A 19,812-nucleotide genomic window follows, 5' to 3' on the forward strand; every position below is an offset into this window, starting at 1 on the left:
AATGCGGCGCATTCGGGCGCTCGGAGCTCGCTGTCACGTGGTATTTTTTAAACTCCGCGGGCTGTCGTTTTTCTCGAATAAAATTTACCACGCTGAGTCGAACCCGTTGGAAGTTCCTGGGTTGGACAATATTTGCGGAGCTCCACAACTTTCCTATTGACGCCCGAACGTTTCAAGCTATACTTAAAAAGTTAATTAATTTATCTCGACTAATTATTTAAATAGGAGGACAGAAAAAACAGTAATGTAACTTAAAATAAACCCTAAAGACATCCACGCGATTTCAGCTCTGAAGAACGCTTAGTTTTTTTTTATAAATCTTGGTCCAAGTTAGCTGGGACACCCTGAACATACATATGAGAGAAGGCAGCCGCCACAGAAACCAAGGAACTCAGGGGATTTTTTTAAACATTTTATTATTTATAAATAGACAATATTTCTGAATATGCTATCGATTAAAGATAATTGATTAGCAGAGCAGAAGAAAGAAGAACCACAGGTCGCCGGTGGGAACTGAACCCACGACCTCCGAATTACGCGTCCGGTGCTCTACCAACTGTGCTACGGCGACGGCTGACAGATCTGCTTTAGGGGGTATTTATGTCTACAATTCACCTAACCTAGAGAGGGTTCATCAGCGCCACCCACGTTCATAAGCGGCGGACGTAGTACGTCCTCAGTTACCGCTGTTGTGACGTGGAATGTCATCGAACGGCGAGGATGGAGGCTGTGTGAAGCTTTGAGGACGTGCTACGTCCGCCGCTTATGAACGTGGGTGGCGCTGATGAACACCCTCAAGGTTAGGTCAGTTGTAGACATAAATAATCCCGAACGCATAAGATCTGACAGCCGTCGCCGTAGCTGGGTTGGTAGAGCACCGGACGCGTAATTTGGAGGTTGTGGGTTCAGTTCCCACCGGCGGCATGGGGTTGTTTTGTCTTCTGCTTTTCTAATCAATTATCTTTAAGCGATAACATATTTAGTACTATTCTTCATTGATCAACAACACAAAATAAATAAATAAACAAAAAACACGTGTTCCTTGGTTCTGTGGCTGTTGGCTTGTCATATATATATATATATATATATATATATATATATATATATATATATATATATATATATAGAGAGAGAGAGAGAGAGAGAGAGAGAGCTGCCTTTCATTCGCACAATGGTAGAATACATGAAGAGTTTAAGGGGTTTTTTTTTATTTGTAGAGCTAGGCTAAACGGTTTAAACATAGATCTAATAAAAAAGTAAAACTAAGAAAATGAAAGCATGCCCTGCTGAAACAGGCACGAGAATTTTGGCGTTGTTGATTGAACTTTAAGCTTGAGCATGGTGACGCTGCGCAGCTATTATTCACTAAAACGTTTCTACAACACGCTGCAACATCTACAAGCCAGAAAATTATTATAGATTAGACGCGTTCCATGAACAAAAACGCCTATCATTACTTAACATGAAATATTTGAACTTCGAATGTGAGGCTTTAGAGGTATTAATAAATGACGAAATCTCCGTATGGAAGGGTGTTGCGAAGATAAATTTTTATTTTGGTGATAATGGAGGACTACGCCTGCAATGCATTCAGTGGAAATTGTAACACTTGATCTTTTACGCGCTGCTTACTGGCATGTAAGAAGAAATGTAAGTCAGTTCTGAGATCATAGACAGGGTACACGTCTTTGTCTGTTCAACAATTAGGGCGTGTCAAAAAAAAAAAGCGAAATCAGAAGCGCTTGTGAGCAAAGCCACCGTTTTGAGGTACTTACATTATTACAACCTGGCCGGTGGTCATGACTTCATCGTCGCTTGTCACGCAGTTCTCCACTTCTATCCGCAACTTTGCGGGCCGCACTGCGCTCGATGGAAAAGACCGACGAAAACGCTTAAAATTTGCCGCAAATCAGTTCAGCGAGTTTTCTACCACGGGAAGTGCTCCACTTTGCATCAAAATGTGAAAATATCATATGTTTACAAGGTCTAGACAGCCTACAGCGAATAATGTGGAATGGGAGGAGGTTTGAATTATTTCGGAGATATTAACGTTGGCCGTCACCGAACTGGGATGCGCATAAGTCTGCGTGTAGAGGTCACGCAGCTGCCAAACAGATAAATATGAGTAAAGGGTGTTAGAAATAGAACTAAGCGCGCAGTAAATCCAAGCAGCAAACTGCCCGATCAGCGAAAAGAAAAAAAAAGATGTAACCAGTGTTTCGAGGTTAAAATGAGAAGACTGAGCATGAGCTATCAAAGTGCATGCCGTCGTGTTCAAAAAGCGCCAAGAGGCAAAGACGCGAACGGGACAGAGACGATACAGCGTTTATACCGTCGATGCTGCTGATTGCGTTACCTTGGTTCGTGCCTCAACATTGTCTTTTTCGGAGCTTCTTAACTATCAATACGTAGGAACTCCAGCAACTATCCCCTTGAGTAAAGCGCAGGCTGGTTTTTTTTTTTTGCTTATCAAAAAGTTTTTTATTGACAAGGACGCGAAAGCAGATGTTGGTGCCTGAGAGCGTTGCTCCATTATTCAGAAGCTGAAAATTTGACAGGACGGTTAGCACTGGTTAACGCAAGATTCAGCGACAGTTTGGAGGCATTCATGTTGTGGAAGAGAATATGAGGGAGTGCTCACATCGTTACAGTTCTCAGGCACACTTTTTAAAATGTTTTCCACGCATATTCGTTTCGGGTCTTGGACTGCTCTCCAGTCCGCCGTTCCAGAAGCGGAGTGCCCCCGATGATCCTCCCTTCGGGCGGGGCGTTTCGCAGCATTGGTCGCAGAATGACCATGCTACCTTCCACCGCTCTCGCCACACCCTTCCTGTACTCTTCACGGTAAAAACGTTCTGGATGTTTATCGTGGTGCGCCTTCCTACACTGTTGCCACAAGGGCCTCCTGTCGGCTCGCCCTACTTCCACGCAACCCCCCTCCTCCTTCTAAAGTAATTGCCCTCCGGTTGGCCCCTATGGTAACTACGTACCAGTTGCACCTTCTAATGCTCTCGCCATATCCTCCTCTTTCCACGCCAATCTTCCTCCGGTTGGGAATTTTTCCGATCTCGCCACACCCTGCCTCCTCGGTTAACACCTCCCGGAAGGTCAACTTTGTAACCATCCTCCGGCTATGCCTCCCTACACTCTCGGCGTAAAGCCTCCTGCCATGGTAACACTCCTACTCCTTCCAGGGTAACCATCTTCCGGTCGGGGATTCCCTCGCTCTCAAGATATCCTCCTGTTTCCACGGTAACTACCCTCCGAGTGGTTCCGATGGCATAGCACCAACCGGTTACTCCGACGACGACGGACCACAACAGACAACGACACCCTAGTACGGCGCGAAATCCAGGAACGTACGCTTATCAGCTGTCGCTGTAAAAATCCATGTGATACCCAGTCACTGATTTCTTGAAGGTTTTCAGACGTGTTCCGCATGTACGGGCATGGCCGGGAGCCTTGGCTTTGACCGCATTGGATCCGTGTTCTGGCCAGTAGCGGTATCCAACACGGTGATAGTAAAGCGCCTTCTGTGATTGGCTCGTGCCCTCAATTTCCAAGAAAAGGGCAAACAAGCGCCGACCAATAACAAATAGAGATCAATTACGAAGACGAAATAACTTCGTGAACCTGAGGCCGCATTCACGAAGCTTTTCTTAGGCTTATATTGCTGGCGATTACCCGGCTGCTTCGTATTTGTTATATTAACGAGGCTGGTATCTTGAGGGCTATTGGAATTAATCACTGCAGCTGTGGAATGCTCTCACGCAGAGATGCTTAGTAAACGCGATCCCTCGTGCATAACCTTTCATCAGTAGTGAAGGTGGAAGAACAAAGGATATATTCCACTATGCCGATAAGGTTAAGTTGTCAAAGGCCAAATTCATAGAGCGTTTCACATGTTATATTGGTCTTTTAGGGGTCAGCACAGATTGTGATAACTAAGCAGGAGAACTGAAGGCACGGCAGAAAGTTTTGAATGCATGTTGCGTGCAAGCAGCTCAGTGAAACTGCTTCATAGTCTCTTCGTTGGCGCACTGTAGAACGGGCGAAATTGTTAAAAATGTCCTGCTAGCATAGGCCAGGAGGTGGGGCGGTGACTCAGCGCTGCTAGCAGCGGCGAAGAAAGCGTTAATAGGCCCATGCGCAGAGACCTCACGCTGGTAGCAGCGTCGTCTGTTATTTTTCCCGCACGTTCGTGCGGAACGCGCACCGTAGCAGGTGCCCTTCCCCTCCGTCTAATGATCCCAAAAGTGCGTGCGCTTGGTCTGCAGCTTCTTTCGTTTTTTCCCCTGAGGTGATTTTTGTAATGTTTGTGTGGCGTTTTGGCCATGTGCTGTCGGTCGTCGCCTGGCAGATGAGGCCGCCAAGGTCTGATAGGGTGATTACTGCGTGTACGAAGAGCGTAGCGGACGACGTTTCCGCTACATGAGCTCTTTGAGTACGCGCGTACTCTTGCTTGCTGATTGTCCGAATCGTATTTGCGATAGGGCGCTGACACCCCGGGCCGGTCGACGCTTGCGCGATGTTGTCAGAAAACTGGCCGGTTGTGAGACTCTTTCGCAAACTAATGGGCCCGAATAAAACGAAAAAAGACATCGCTCAATTCCTAAACCCTTCGAATACCAGTGTTGCCGCACTGAGAAGCTTATACTGCCAGAGATGTTATTTCGAATGACGTTGCGTCGTGACAGCAAAGCGCCACTCCGGGGCCACGACCGGCGGGAACTACAGGAACTGCAATAGAGTTGCCGCGGCAACTCGAGGAGACCCAGTTTCCTCATTATACTCAGTTTCATCTTTGTACTCTTTAATGCAGCTGTTGATAGAGCGAGAGGTTTAATTTGAACAAATGAAAGTTTCTAATTGATATTCTCGACTCAGTAGCACCCAGAAAATTGGAAAGGACACTTAAGCTCCCTCTTCAGGGTATGACACGAGAGCTTCAATGTGTTAATGCCCACATGAGCGGAATTAGTCATTCTTTACTTCCGTTCATAGATCCCTGGGGCCCTTCATACTACTCCTGGCGTAGTGGTGCAGCGGTTAAGCGATGCGCCACTGCCCTGCGTTGGCAGGTCCTGCCACCGGTGGGGATTGTGCAATCCAGGTTCCTCTCCCTAAGCAACCTCTCGCCACCAATCATTAACTGAACTGGCACCTACTACGGTGCGCAGTTAGCTCACAATCCGCTGGGCACGTTGTGATGACGCCACAAGGTCACGTGACCTAGGTGGCTCACCTGCCTCCGAGGTTGCTTCGCTGGGAATTTTTAGTGCATTTTTAGCTCACGGTAAACGACGCGGACGCCAACGCCGACGCGGAAGATGCCGATGACGACGCAAGATTTTCTGCGACAAGAGGTGCTTTACGCTATCAAGTTTAAAACACGGCGCCGACAGGAGGTGATACACACGACCGCCCGTATTCGTCGCCTCCTTTCAGTGCCGTGTCTTTTTGGGCGATACTTTCTCGAGAAGTGCAATGGCAAGCACACCTCCTTTGCCGACTATACTGGCAACGTCGTGTCTGTCTCCTTCGATTGTGGCCCGGGCGAAGAGAAAATATAATTAAAAGAACATGGAAAGGCAGGCGGGAGTCTGAAGGAGAAAAAGCTTGTTTCACTCAAAGCATGCCCATTAAAATATATGCACATTCTACAGTATGTGTTACATATTGAATTTAATGAACAAGAAAATCTGTACGCTAAAGCAAGACGTCTGTATCCGCTGCTTAGCTATTTTAGTCCCGTGAACGCCATCCGGTGAGCGCAAGTTGTTAAGTATGCATTAGATATATATATATATATATATATATATATAAAACATCCGTTATACTGGATGCGCGTTACCCGGCGAGTAATTACCAGTGCACTCACTGAGGGTACTCGTGGACCACTAGGCAAGCCAAAAAACTCTTCCTGTTCACCTGCCGGCGGAGAAAATGCTGACGACTGAAAGGCGATTCCTCTCGCTACAATCAAAACGGTGTCCTTGAAGGGCCTTGTTCACTCTTCACTGAGTAACTATTGCATATTTGGCAGGCGGTCATCGCTGAATATCAGGAGGTACGTGTTGTTGGTGAAGTCGAACAGAGATCATTGACCAGGATTGCTATTAAAAAACAGGTAGTATATTGCAGCTACTTCACCAAAGAGAAGCTTCCACATTCCCAACATGCTTTTATCTCTGATAAGCATGTGAAAAATATGTGTGTTACTCCTCCGAGAGCGACATGGATGGCAGAGAGGGTACAGTATTTATTGTTCTACAACTCCGGGTCCCTTACAATAACTCAGTAATTGTTTCTGAAATTGTTTGCTCAATTTGAAATTGTTTGCTGGTAATTGTTTGCCGAAGATTTTACACGCGCTTCACGACCACTTTTTGATTACCGTGAGACTGTACACCAAAAAATTGGATCCTTCCAACCTCTACATGGTTCGTCAAGTTACAAATTAAACTTGTTGGCGCTGAAGAATCCTAACTAATTTTGCGCTTAATCCAATAAGGAAGATTGTTGGATATACTGACCAAGAAATACGTGCAGAGGATGTCAGATGTGTTTCTACAGTACGCAGTGCACAGAGCAGTTCACGCATGCAGTGGATGCACGAAGCACAATTTATTTCAAGCAGCGTTTCGCTAAGTTTCACTTTCTGTGTCTGGATAGGCTGTCATTATTTCGGCATACACGAGTGTTTGATAATGCATGGTTACTTCGCGATACATCGTCATGCTTTCTTTAAATAACGTTCTATATTTCTTTACTGTACTCTTGGCGTCATCCCTTCTTTCCTGCTTAGTTCACGTTTTAAAAGTGCTTAGAACAGTGCTATAAGTTTTTCTTCTTTTTTTTTACCCTTTTCATAGACGACATCCACGAAATTTCCTTATAACGAGCTCTCAAGCTTCTCAACAGCTCTGATAAGAGGTTTCTAGGCTGAATGATATTCGTGCCGAATGGTACCATATTAAGGAAACTTACCTGCATCGATGAGAGCTTTCAGGTCACGTTTGTTGCAGTCGTTGATGATGCAGATTCCTATGCGTGCCATGGGGACTTCGTCAATAAAAAAGTAGTCAGTGTACTGCTTAATCTGCGAAAAAAGAAAGGAGGGATGCCTCTTTGAGAACACAGTAGGCAGAGGGGAAACGTACAATGCAACTAGACTGCACAGCCACAGATAAGACTGACTCGCTGCTGGAATAATTTTTTTCGCCGTTTAAAAACACAGACACGACATCGACGACAAACACATCCATTCATGAAGCTTGGCGTCTGTCACGTTCTCGACATTTAGTGCGGTTTGGAAAAGCTAGTTTTCTAGCACGAGAGTTCCAAAATGTAGCGCATCTCCTTTCCGATGTGAGTAGTGAGAAAAAGTACAATTATTTTTTAGAAAAAGCCGTTCAGTGATCCCCTTTTTTGTTTTTGTACATAATGACGCGCTGAACTGGCCCATGCGGATTCATTATGAAGGCGAGATCATGAGAAAAAATAGCCCTAGAGCTCACTCATCACAATGTAACAGGAACTGAACATCCCCCGCTAAGATGTATTAAGGATTAACAAGGATCACTTCCAGTCATTTGCGGGTCATTGCTATAGACGATTTACAGCGCCGTATCATGGGGCTGCCATATTTGATCACGTTATCACGACGCCATTGCACGCCTCCTGACAGCTCGGCGCGCGCCTCGTCGCGACGGCTGCTGCGTCTGACGTTTCGGTTCCGACAGGCAGTGTTTCAGCTGATACGGTTGTCAAGGAGTGAGAAGACGACCCTGTAGTTGGTTAAAATCTTCGAAGGACCTGTGAGAACCCTTATTTGATCACTTGAGGCGTGCAAACGTTATCCGACTTCATGTCGCGGAGGGCCGCTGAGATCTCCGCCTTTTCCAGGCAACGGGTGGATCGCCTGAACGCTTGTCTTTGCATCCGCTGAAGGCTTTGCTTAATGTTTTTTATTGTTAATATCTAAAACGGCAAGGTTTAATGCTCCTGCGGCAGCACAGGTCGTTGTCGTATTGTGTACATGTATGCAGTCACCGGTCTAAAACGCTGACATGCACATCGTACACATTTGTTTACAACCTGTTAAAGGTGCTTAGGAAATCTAAAATATTTCTACTGGTTTGATAAACACGAGAAGGCGACAGAAATAGACACGCAAATGTTACCTAATCATGTAAGCAGTACCATGCATGAAGCAGCCTTCACAAACTGGCATGCAATCGTTTCCAAAGATTCCGCGATGTAATTGTTATAACGCGCGCATGGCAACACGTTCATGCTACACGAAGTTCTCAGTTCACACATAAAATTGAGGTACTCCCCATGCTCGGTATGCGCACATGAAAATGCTGGAGGTCTCTTTGGTTGTAAGTAATTAGCCGGAGCCATATTTAATGACGGTCTCGCATGGACCGCGAGGAAGTGACAACCACCGAGCACAGCAGCCGTGACGGAAATGCTATATTCCGATTATGAACCAAGAAAACCGCGCCACTTGGAGCGAAGTTGAACAGTAGCACCAAGACGGCGTGTAATACACGGACTGACGGTAAGCCTTGTCCGCTCGAACGACTATGTACTGCACAATAAGCAGTAGCGGTATGTAGGAGCGTATAGTCGTCTTTTTATTTCGTTCCTAATTCGGCCTCGGGCGCTTCTTTTATGAATGGCCGCACACCTTAACTTACGAGCAGTGGGGTCTCAGCACACTGCACAGCAAATGAAAGCACGAAGTGACGGTTTCGGTGGCGGAAAAGCTTGTTCATGCGGCTATGTTGTGAACTTACCCTCGAAGATTTTGGAAGATCGAAACCTTTCTTTTTATATTGGCTATTTAGCGCTGTCGAATGTGTTTGTTGCGTTCGCCCGCTCGGAAAGGGTGGATGGCGAGCGGGCGCGAACAGGGGCGCAGTACGTCCTTGTGCAGTTCGGTTCCGTGAAGCTCGCAAACAATCGCATCCCGCACGTTTAACACACTGTCGCAAATCGTGCAATCCACAACACAGCACGTATTTTCTCTGCCTTTTCACTTCTTTGTAGGAAGACCGCATTCGGCAGCCGCCCGCGACATTTTCACTTCTGCGTCGAGCCATACTCGCCGGATCGAGACTTACGGTGCCCGTAATGGCGCCGTGTTCTGAGCGCACCTGTGGCGCCATCTGGTTTCAAACGGAAGAACTGCGCGTTGTAAACGATCTATATATTACAGGGACCTCATTGGTCTCTCTAGCGGGTTAAAGTTGCCTTTATTGCTGATAATTGCTTGTTTCAGTAGGTGAAACACCCTACAATACTTACCAGAGGGTGCAGCGCATCGAGCGACAAGATGCGCGCCTTTAGGGCCTGACTTTCTTTTAAGTGGAAGAGCAGGCTGCAGTACTGGCCGCGAGACACTTCCTGGCCATAGTTGTCGCGCACCACGGTCCGCAAGCACTCGTCAAAGGCTCCCAGGTCTGCCTTGGTGGCTTGCAGCAGTCCCGTTGGGTACTTGCCGGAAGCATCGAAGACTGCAAAAGACATATGCAGTGTAATCTAATTACGAGGTCGTTAGTGTGCATGGACCACAGCAGCCTGCTTGCGCCAAGAATTTTCTACATCTGACGCTGGAGCACACTGATGTGTCGCGCATGCGCGCCACCTGCTCTCATAGAAAACCACATTTTCGTACCCATTGTGTCAGGCTCCTCTGAGACTATTCGAGCTTCTCTTTCTTGCAAAGCATGTGCTGGCAAAGCGTGCAAGGGGCACTTAATTTCCGGTTTGTCTGTAAGAACACACTGGTGATGCCGCGCAGTACAGCCTGACGAGATTTAAAGGTGGTCCCTTCAGGCTTGGCTGACAGGGATTAAACTGCTCTAAAGCGGTTCATTTTCTCTAGAACGCCGCAACGAATACGCGAGCAAAACTAGCCGAATGATTCCTCTACTCTGCACCGCCGTGTTTGTCGCGGACTAAATCACCGCCGCGTCAGGAAAAATTTCTTCGTTCTTTTAAGCCGGAATGAATGTGATACCCTTGAAATGACACTGGAGTGTATGCAGTGACTGAAGCGCTGGCTGAAAGCCGCTCGTACTATTTGAGCAGAATACCGACTTGCAAGTCACATAAATCTCGATATGCTCTTATGAAAAAGTAGCCACCCAGAGAACCTTCTTAAGTTCCCATTTTATTCTATTATTTTTGTATCTCTTCGATAAGGGCATGACCACAGCGGGAGGCTGCGTATCTGGTATTTATAGTATATGGTCCCTTTGTGCGTTGGCAGTAGAGAGATATTTCTAGCCCTGTAAATGACATCAGTATGGATGAAAGCAATTTTAGTTCGCCGTTCAATAACGGCGTATTTAGTGCCACAATCGATTAATTGATTCAGTCCTTGGTCGATCGATTGTTTGATCAATAAATAAATTAGTTTTATTCTGATGTAACAGAAAATGAAAAGTGTTTTCTTTTCCGCCCTAAACAAGCGTCACAAGCTATGAAAGTCATTGTGATTAATAACTGAGGTCACTACCGGGGCAGGAGTTTCGTATATTCGATTGACACGTTTTTTCCAAGCTGGTTTTGCGGCTTTGCATTTCACTTCTCTCTCATTTTTTTACACAAAGGTACTTTAGTGTTCCAATTTGGTACATACATGACAAGCACTGACGAAGGGTATTATCCATTTGGCATCCCTTATGCCACGTGAGCGACAGCCGGATCATTTTCACACCGGGGATCCTTCGTTCCATGTTTCACTTCATTTTAAATTTAACCTCATTCTAACGTTTTAACGCTTCAGGCCCCTCTAAAACTTGTGATGTGAAAACTGCCACTTCAAAAGCTTAGCACCAAAGTGAGAGGAACTGACGACACCGCTTCATGATTTACAGGGAGAGTTGCCAAACAAAAGTACAATGGAAGACCAGCTGCTTATTATTGTTCCCTCGCTTATGGCCAACCAGTTGATAGAAGGAGGTAAAGCTTCAGGTGCTTTTGCTTGTTGCACAGCCCGTAGACCCTAATAAGAATTGCAGGAGAGACTTGCGTTACTCCACCTTGAAAGTTACCCGCATGTTTTTGCTTGGCAATCGTTCGCTGCTTAGTATGCTGACGAAATCGCGTAACATCTAATTTCTTTCTTGTTCCGTATTTCATTACGCAGTAGTTTCGTGCCGCCAGCCATACTCCTAGCCTTTGCGGAATGAGAGCCTGCTGAGATGGCCTTTGAAGTGTGCGATGCAGGAACGGGAAGTGTGTGTATCGAAAGAAAACGTTTGAAGGTGATTGCTAAGTACGCCGTCAAACTTCTGATACGTCGCGGCTGAGGCTCACCAAAACAGCAAACTTCTTGGGCTGCACACCTTCCTCGTTCCACTCCTCGAATAGCCAGACGTTTCCCGATGCCGATAGACACTAACTGCGGCGTGTCTCGGAGAACGTCCGTATGCGCTACGTCACTTGGTATGCGCTGGCGAGCGTGTCGCCGAGATGGAATCTCTAACAGGCGATTAGAAGGCGAAATCGTAAATTCACAGGTATCCGCGACGCTTTTTGCCTCTCCACACAGTCGATTTACAGCTCTGCTTTTGGAATCTTAAAGCTTTGGTTTTTCGTGCAGATGGAGTAAAGGTAATCCATTTGTGAGAAGTGATGCAATGATTTATCGCAAAATATGAAAAAAAAATGAGGCTTTAGTGCGATATAGAGAAGGAAAGAAAATTTAACACCAAATGAAAGCGTGAATTTAAACCGACGCGCTTATGCAATCTCGTGCTCTCGAACGTGAAGCGCTAAGTGTTAGACTTGCGCAGGTTGCTGTGGATTTGCAAAATTTGGTGTGAAGTGTTAGTTGCTGACAAGGAATTTCAAGAAAAAAAAAAAGAAGATGCGCTTGGCCATTCGACGCTGGTCCTTTGGTTCCTGCTTACTAGCTGTGAGAACGCGGAGAGGATCAGTAGTGAACGGGCGGTATAAGAGCTCTACCCGAACATAAAAAACGACAGAGAATGTTTACTAGATTCGAATCGGAGCGAAAGCACAGATTTGTGCTGCGTAGAAGACGGCGGTGAGCAGGCAGTGCCGCGCGACGGAGCAGATGGAAGTTGATGAAGATGACGCTCTCCAATTCACAGCGCGAGTGTGGTGCAGTTTAACGCGAGGCGTGGTGGCTGCGGCGATAGCCTAGCTTTCTTTTTTTGTGGTCTTGCTGACTGGCCCTTAAAAGAGATCTGTTCCCGCAGCCGCGGGTTCGACTTCTAGTCATGGATACTGATTCATTTTTTTTTCCTCTTTTTCATGGGCCGCCGCGGTGGCTCAGTGGCTGTGGTGCTCGGCTGCTGGCCCGAAAGACGCGGGTTCGATCCCGGCCGCGGCGGTTGAATTTCTTTGGAGGAGAAATTCGAGGCCCGTGTACTGTGCGATGCCAGTGCACGTTAAAAAACCCCAGGTGGTCGAAATTTCCGGAGCCCTCCACTACGGCGTCTCTCATAGCCTTAGTAGCTTTGGGACGTTAAACCCCATAAACCAACCATCTTTTTCATGGTTTGACCTCTAACTCAGCTGAAGGTTAAAACTAGGCAGCCGGCGATCGAAGCACGCATAGTTAAGCTTTGGCTTTAAAAACACAGAAAAAGAAGAGTAGGAAGGAAAGGAGGAGGGAAGGCTTGCGGACGGACGCTAGGAACGGATGCCAAGCTCGGGACGCTACTAGCTCTGCGTTTTACGGCCTACGCCGATGACTGAAACAGCCGTGATTCCTCGTCTAGCCAGGCTGTGAAGCAACATTCACAGGAAAAGCCAATGATGCTCCCACGCCTACCGCGAAGACCGATGACGTTGTCGCTTTGCGCGCAGCGATCAATAATTGTGCGCTGACAATCCAGAAAGTATATTCCCCGTCTTTCACAGCCGTTTTACTGGGAAAGCAGCGCTAGGGGCATTCTCCGATGAGCTGACAACGTTGTCTCTTTTTTGGGGCGAAATGTCGTGTACGAGAACTTCCGCGGTAACTTGCTGACGCATGCATGGGCGACCTCGGTATGAGCGAGCCATCTGGCACAGGCGCTGGACGCTGTCGCGAGTGTGCAATCGGTAATAAATGTGTGGAAATAGCCCATGTGGATACTTTCGTTTGGGTGCATACGGGGTTGCGGAGGCTGGGGCGCAGAGTAGGTAACGCTGTCGCTTGTTCGCCTGAGGGATGGACCGTTGAAGGGTGACGTTTCTAAGACCCCTTTTATAATTCTACAAGCACCAACAGCAAACTTGGATGATCACGTATTCCAAATCGTCTCGCAGTTATACTTGCCGAGGCTGTTAAACCTCAATATAAAAAGCTGTTTGCAATCCCAGAGGAACTTCCGAATTATGACCGTGTAATGCAGTCACCGGAAAGTTTATTAAAGTAAAGTTAAATAATACTACTTACTTATAGTATTGTGTTCTGCCTGGCCCGAGAATTTCAAAATTGTAAAAAAAAGCTCTGCAGATTTATTGAGAGAATTGCTTTTAGGGTGCAGTTAGAGTCATCAGAGCGGAGGTATTTCTGAGCGCGTAAAAGGACAAAGCAGTTTAACGCAATCACAAACAAAAAATGTATGGCGAATTTGAAAAAGTCATAAAGCTATCACTTGCTGGTGTAGCAGGATATAAATGCCGTCTAAAATCTTAGATTGTTGCACTTTTGTACTCAGCGGTCGTACACCATGTATTCCCCCATCTCTGGCAGCGTTTATTTTTATTCTAGAAATGCGTTGAGAAATGCAATCTAAGTATAACTTTGAGAATTTTTTTATTGCTTCACAAGCCTTAAATCGAACTATACTATCGTATCGGGTGCGTAAGCATCGCAGTGTTAACTGAGGCCGCAAGCAAGGGCGTGGGGATATGGTTCACTCGGGCTGCTTTTAGGTGCTAAAGTAAATGAACTCGTCCACTTCTTAATGGGCCCGGAGCGAAGTAGATAACGATACCTCTGCCGAGCCCCCCACCCTCTCCTCTAGCTGCCTCCGTGTATTTGGAGCTTTCAGTTTCTGACATGCTTCGATTACGTGACCAGAAAGCGCATGTTTTTAATGGTTGCAACTCTGCAGGCACATCTGTATAACATTTTTTTAAATGCCAGCAGGGGGCTCGATTGCGTCATCTTTCTATATGCTACGACTCTGACGACTACGCTGCTTGACCTAGAGAATCTTCACATGCATCTGTCGTTGTAAAAAATATATAAAAAAGGCCATTAACTGCAGTTGTCATGTTATGTTTAGACGCTTTATTCGACGGAAATAGAACCCACTGGCTACACTGAACTCACGGCACATTCGGGCTGCGAGCAGCATTGATATCTGTGTTTGCCGGAGCTAGCTTTCTTTTGCAGTGAAAGTTCAACGGCAGTCTTGGGAGATTGGCTTAACCGTCCTGAAAGCGTTATCCCTCACTATGATGCCATCTATCATTTGCTGGGAGTGACGTGCTATTGACGCACCTTTCCTGCTTCTGACGTCGACTGCCAGCCGCGGCAGTTTTGTTGCCTCTTAAGTCTCGAGACAGAAAGGTCAAGCATATTGAATAAAAGATGCGACTGAAAAAAAAAGCTGCCCAAAACAACTTTTACTTTTTTTTAAGCGGGTGCCCTAAACTAAGGTAGCCGCTTCGTGAGACCAGGCCGCAGAAAGCGAAAGTAAGAAAGCGCAAAATGATTTTCCACTTTTTGGAGTCGTTCTCACGTCCACTGGTAAAGCGTCTTAGTGTTTTGGCATTTACTGCATTAGCAATTAGCCAGCCGCCGCGGTGGCTCACCGATTATGGCGCTCGGCTGCTCACCCGAAAGACGCGGGATCGATCCCGGCGGCGGCGGTCGCACTCCGATAGAGGCGAGAGTCGTGTACTGCGCGCTGTCATTGCACGTTAAATAATCCCGGGTGGTCGAAATTTCCAGAGCCCTTCATTATGGCGCCCCTCATAGCCTGAGTCATTTTGTGACTTTAAACCCTATAAACCCTCATTGGTTACCATTAGTTACTGTGTTGCAGCCAGGGAGAAGGTTGAAATGATGCATGGCTTAAAGTGAGGCAATGACGATCTTATAGAAGACGATGATGGGTCATTTATACAAAAATAGGGTGTTTCAGTTTCTTCTGGCCAAGTGGAGGTCTTATTGTAGCGATAGACGCGCGGAAAACATCGACTATATTTCATTTTGGGCACGAGCCAGTTTGTGTTATACCGGGTGTTTTTTTTTAGAAGGTGCAAAATTTTTACAAAAAGGTAAATTGCTTTAGATTTATTTTAGCACTGGGGCTATACTGGAGGCTACGGCGGGCGCCAGGCCAGAGGAAAGCTGCTTTAATTAGTTCGCTGATTAACTAAATATGTTAATTAACTTTTTTAATTTTTGTTTTAGGGGATATGTTGTATTCGCAGAATTGCAGATCGTCCTCTAAACAGTCCAACCGAGAAAAAACAATTTTAATTAAAAAATTTTCACGCACGTTACGAGGCGCGAAATATTCACCCTGGTAGGCATCTTCACACCGTAACGCAGCGGCGGGAGCGCCTCTGACGTAGTTCACTCCGCCCTGCGCTTTGCGTCAAGCGTCCCGGACTGGCGGCCTGCGCTATCGCTGCTTATCTCGCTTCGCTCCGCGGCCTCACGGAATGCCGCGCTGGAACAAAAACGCATTTACACAAAGTGCAGGGCGGAGCGAGCTACGTCACAGGCGCTCACAGACGCTGTGTTACAGTGTGAAGCTGCCTACCAGGGTGACTTTTTCTCGCTTCGTTACGCGCGCAAAAAGTTTTTTCATGAAAATCTTTTTTCTTGGCTGGACTGTTTGGAAGACGATCTCCAATTCTGCTAATACAACATATCCCCTAAAATAAAAATTATAAAAGTTAATTAACGTATTCAGTTAATCAACGAACTAATTAAAGTAGTTTGCCTCTTACCTGGTGTCCGCCGTAGCCCTCAGTATAGCCCCAGGGTTAAAATAAATCTAAAGAAATTTACCTTTCTTTAAAAATTTTGGACCTTCTAAAAAAAAACACCCGGTATAAAGCAGACAAGGCTTGTTAGCGCCTCTGGCCAATTCGCCAGCTTGACGAATGATTTAGTGGGAGCTTATACGGTGCAAGTAATTTTGCGCACAAATCACTAGGGAAAGGGTATCCGACAGCAAGATGAGCAATTTAGGTTTGCCGTGACTACCTACTGGGGCTACATTTTGTAATCGCTCCTTTTGCATTACTATCTTTTGTGCCGTTATCATCGGCAGCTGTAACTTGTGACGTCAGGGCTTACCGATAGCAAAGAGGCAGAAGAAAGAAAGGAAAACAGAAATCTCACAAAATCTGATGTCAGGAAAACTGCACCGAAACTCAAAGTCAGGTGAATGTTGAATTCTTGTCGTTAATGCCTCCGTGATATCCGGTCCTGTCACAGGCAAGGGGTGGTATCCTGAGCGACATTTTCTAATGAGTCATGCCTGCATTATGATTCAATGTGGCTCATCTCTAAAGTAAACTTCTCGTTAGTTAACCTTTTCATACCGAGTCATTAAAAACGCTGGAAAGTTGGATAAACGTGAAAGAATACCCAGGCTCATACAATAAATCAAGATCAAAATGCAAAACTTATCGAATTGCATTACGACCAAAGATATACTGGGCTATTTTCCGCTAAGTCTTAGCGTACGCATGAGTTTATTTTTCAGCACGCCTCTTGCTTCTCTGGGAGTTGATACATTAATCTCATTTTGATAGACACGTTGGACAAGACCGCTTCCTCAAGTATGTTAGCGTGTTATGCAGTTTTTCTATCAAGAATGAAAATTATTCCCATTTTTGCACTCCGCATTTCAGGTTATACGAGGAGCATTGCAGGGTTGAGTGAAAATGCGTCGCCGTTCTAATTTTGTCGTCTTAAGGGTTCGGAGTTCGGTGTGTGACTGCCATAGCCGGGATATTTCTTATTAGAGACGGATTGATGTAACTCCTCAGGACGTATTTCCGAACACCACCGCTATTTTCATCAACGTATCGCCGTTCGATGCTTGACTTTAGTGCAGACGCTACGGCTGACCGCAGCCCAACCTGTGCTACTCTGCTGAGCCGCGCTTCAATAATGACTGGGTGGAACATTGCATCTCCACTGAGAAGGGTGCAGGGACTTCCCCACGCCTGCGTCGAAATGAAAAGATTGAGTAGGTATATAACCGGCCACGAATGAACGAGTGGCGGCACTTTTCTGCTGAAAAATCGGGCAACCATGTAAAGAAAGAACGATATATGCAGTGTTCAAGAGACCATCCAAAAGGCATACTACAAACTTCGCTATGCGCAGTGTCAGGAAGAAGAGACTTCTTGATAGACTTAACGTGAACGCGAATGATGCAACATTAAAGCAAGGCTCCCAGGGGTAAGACAAACAATCAAAAAGGTTGAAAATAGCTATAGCAGTCGTCGCTGTCAGAAGCACTGCATATCGGTGCGGGGAGAACTCCGCGTATCTTTAGCAACCCATGGTTCTGGGGACTCGGGTACAAAGAAGACGATAGCTTCCTCTAGTGTACGTATTTTATTATGCCACCCCTAATCCCGATATGAAAGGGAAAGGAGGAAGATCGGTTTTCTTAAATAAGGCAACCTTAAGCTCAATAAACTGTCCAGATGAGGAAAAAAAATATGGCAACGACAAGCTGCGCAAGAAGAGAGGATGCGTGCATCCTTTTGCAGTGCCAGAACCCGAATTATAGTCTCTGCACCTAACTGATCACACACGTTTCAGTTGCCTAACTAAATGTGGTTACGAAATTAGATACAAAGAAGCACAGATTTTTTTTTTATCACATAACTGTTGTAACTTTCCACACCAAATAACTGCACGAAATTGAAGCAATGTATTAGAATGGCTTTCATTATTGCCATCTGATATTCATACTTGTAACCGCAAGCAAATACTAACAGGTGCGCAATGGCCATGGCATCAATGACAAGCACAACGTAAGTAAGGCCAGAGCACTAAGATCGCAACCGTCCTCGGTGAAATGTGCTAATGGAAAAAATAAAGGACACTGGCGACGATACTTAACGCCTAAAAGTGGCGCTTCTCCAACGAACAGAAAACCCCGATGAAAACGCCCGGCCAAAATCAAATGTTCCCCATTGCGTCTGGGAACGACAGTCATAAATTAAAGATGCCTCCACTGTAGACTGACGCACAGTTCCCCAGTGTCTTGAAAGCTCGGCGAAGTCTTTGCAAACTTACGCGCCGGGCCTACTGTCACTCGCACCACCATAACTTATCTTTCAGATATCACATTGACTTCCTTTCTGTGTTACCAAAACGATACGCACTATCTTCACTGCTCATTTCTATATACAAGACATCAGATTATCCGGTGCGTCCTATTGTTTGAAAAAGCGTCATCTCATTTTTAGTTTACACTGCAAGAGCGTAAAAATCGGAGACAAAGAACGAGGCAAGAAAAACAGCAACGTGTTTGTCTTGCCTCGTTCTTGGTCTCCGTCTTTCGAGCTCTTGCAGCATGATTGCTGACCAACTCGCCCAGTTTCATTGCTCAGGAATCGTTTTGACGCTTGCAAGCTGTTGAACTATGCGGACAACCGCACGCTTACTCACGTTTCATGGCCCAGGGCTCCAGGTTCTGGAAGCCGCGCATCATCCGGAACAGGCCGACGCTGCACTCAGGCGACACGTCCGCCTGTAGAAGTTTCCTCCTCAGCGATGCCGGCATGCTGGCGAACAGGCGGGCAACTACATTGCGCAGCGCTTGCTCGTAGTTGGCTTCATCATCGGCCTCTGTGGTGGCTACAGTCGAAGTCGTCGACATCGTCGTCGTTGCTTCATCGCCGATTATGCTTGACACGTTCTCTACCGGCGAGGCTTGAGCCGAGAACGGCAGGAGCAAACAGGCCATGGCTATGATGAGGCATGCGCGGGAATGGACGATGCCCCTATTTCGCCTCTGGAGTAGCGACGGCATAGCGCCTAAGGCTAGCAGACTCAATGGAAAGAGAAATGTGTGGGACTCCAATTTCTCAGTGAGCCGCAAATTCACCGACCTACTGCCGAGCTCAGTGCCTTGCAATGGATGCTGAGAAAAAGCGAAATGAGATCAACTTGTATGATGCCCCGAATTTATGACTGAAAGGGAAACTCTCTGCTTCTTGATTGATAAAAAATGTTGGGCTGGAGCTCTTGTGGCAGACCCTTCGAGGCAGCGGTAAGCTCCCTAAGACTCGCCTCCGCGAGATTAGATATCCGAGCCCCGAGTGCCCACGCCAAGGGCGGATGAAGCGAGCAGCTTCGGGTTTCTCGAAGCCCTGACTGTCGTAAACAAAATGCGTGCGACGTGCACCAGACCACAGGCGTCCGAAAGTCTCATCGGACGCACACTCGAACAAGAGAAACGCTAACTTGAAAGCTAGAGCCACGAACTTCGAGTACCGTTTCTTCAATATCAGTTCGCACGCAGTAGTGACAGAGCCGATAGGTTACCGCGAATCGAAGAATATCCGGCGCCGTAAGCTCTGATGCTGCTGGCGCAAGAGTGCCGGCACAAGACTTAGGCGCTAGTGAGCAGTGCGCGAGCGCTTCCTATTGCAAGGCGGAGCGGTGTTCGACTGACCGCGCACCGCTGTCTATCAGCAAACGATACCCGGAGCGAGGGCGAGGAACTGGGAGAGGGTGAAAGCGGATACCTCTTTGTACTGCTGTGTGGGCGTGATCGGAAAGGGTGAAGCTAGCCGTTTTCTTGGGGACGGCATACGGCATCACCGCTCCTTTGT

At 46.6% G+C, this 19,812-nt stretch overlaps 1 protein-coding gene and 1 long non-coding RNA gene across 3 annotated transcripts in view; one reads left to right on the top strand and one right to left on the bottom strand.

The window, feature by feature from the left end:
* Positions 1-19,639, bottom strand: part of LOC149353711 (nose resistant to fluoxetine protein 6-like) — a 45,368-nt gene extending 25,729 nt beyond the window's left edge. The window contains exons 1-4 of the mRNA XM_089582749.1: positions 18,644-19,639; positions 9,319-9,527; positions 6,991-7,102; positions 1,776-1,860 (exon numbers count right to left, since the gene is read on the bottom strand). Of these exons, the coding sequence (XP_089438875.1) occupies positions 1,776-1,860; positions 6,991-7,102; positions 9,319-9,527; positions 18,644-19,007 (770 nt within the window). The 5' untranslated portion in view covers positions 19,008-19,639. The remainder of the gene's footprint in view (positions 1-1,775; positions 1,861-6,990; positions 7,103-9,318; positions 9,528-18,643) is intronic.
* The window catches only part of LOC149353708 (uncharacterized), a 163,702-nt gene that overhangs the window by 77,791 nt on the left and 66,099 nt on the right, over positions 1-19,812 (top strand). The gene's annotated exons all lie outside the window — the stretch shown is intronic.

This window comes from Amblyomma mixtum, chromosome 3 (genome assembly GCF_055824585.1).
Source record: "Amblyomma mixtum isolate Tamu chromosome 3, ASM5582458v1, whole genome shotgun sequence".
Classification (NCBI taxonomy): domain Eukaryota; kingdom Metazoa; phylum Arthropoda; class Arachnida; order Ixodida; family Ixodidae; genus Amblyomma; species Amblyomma mixtum.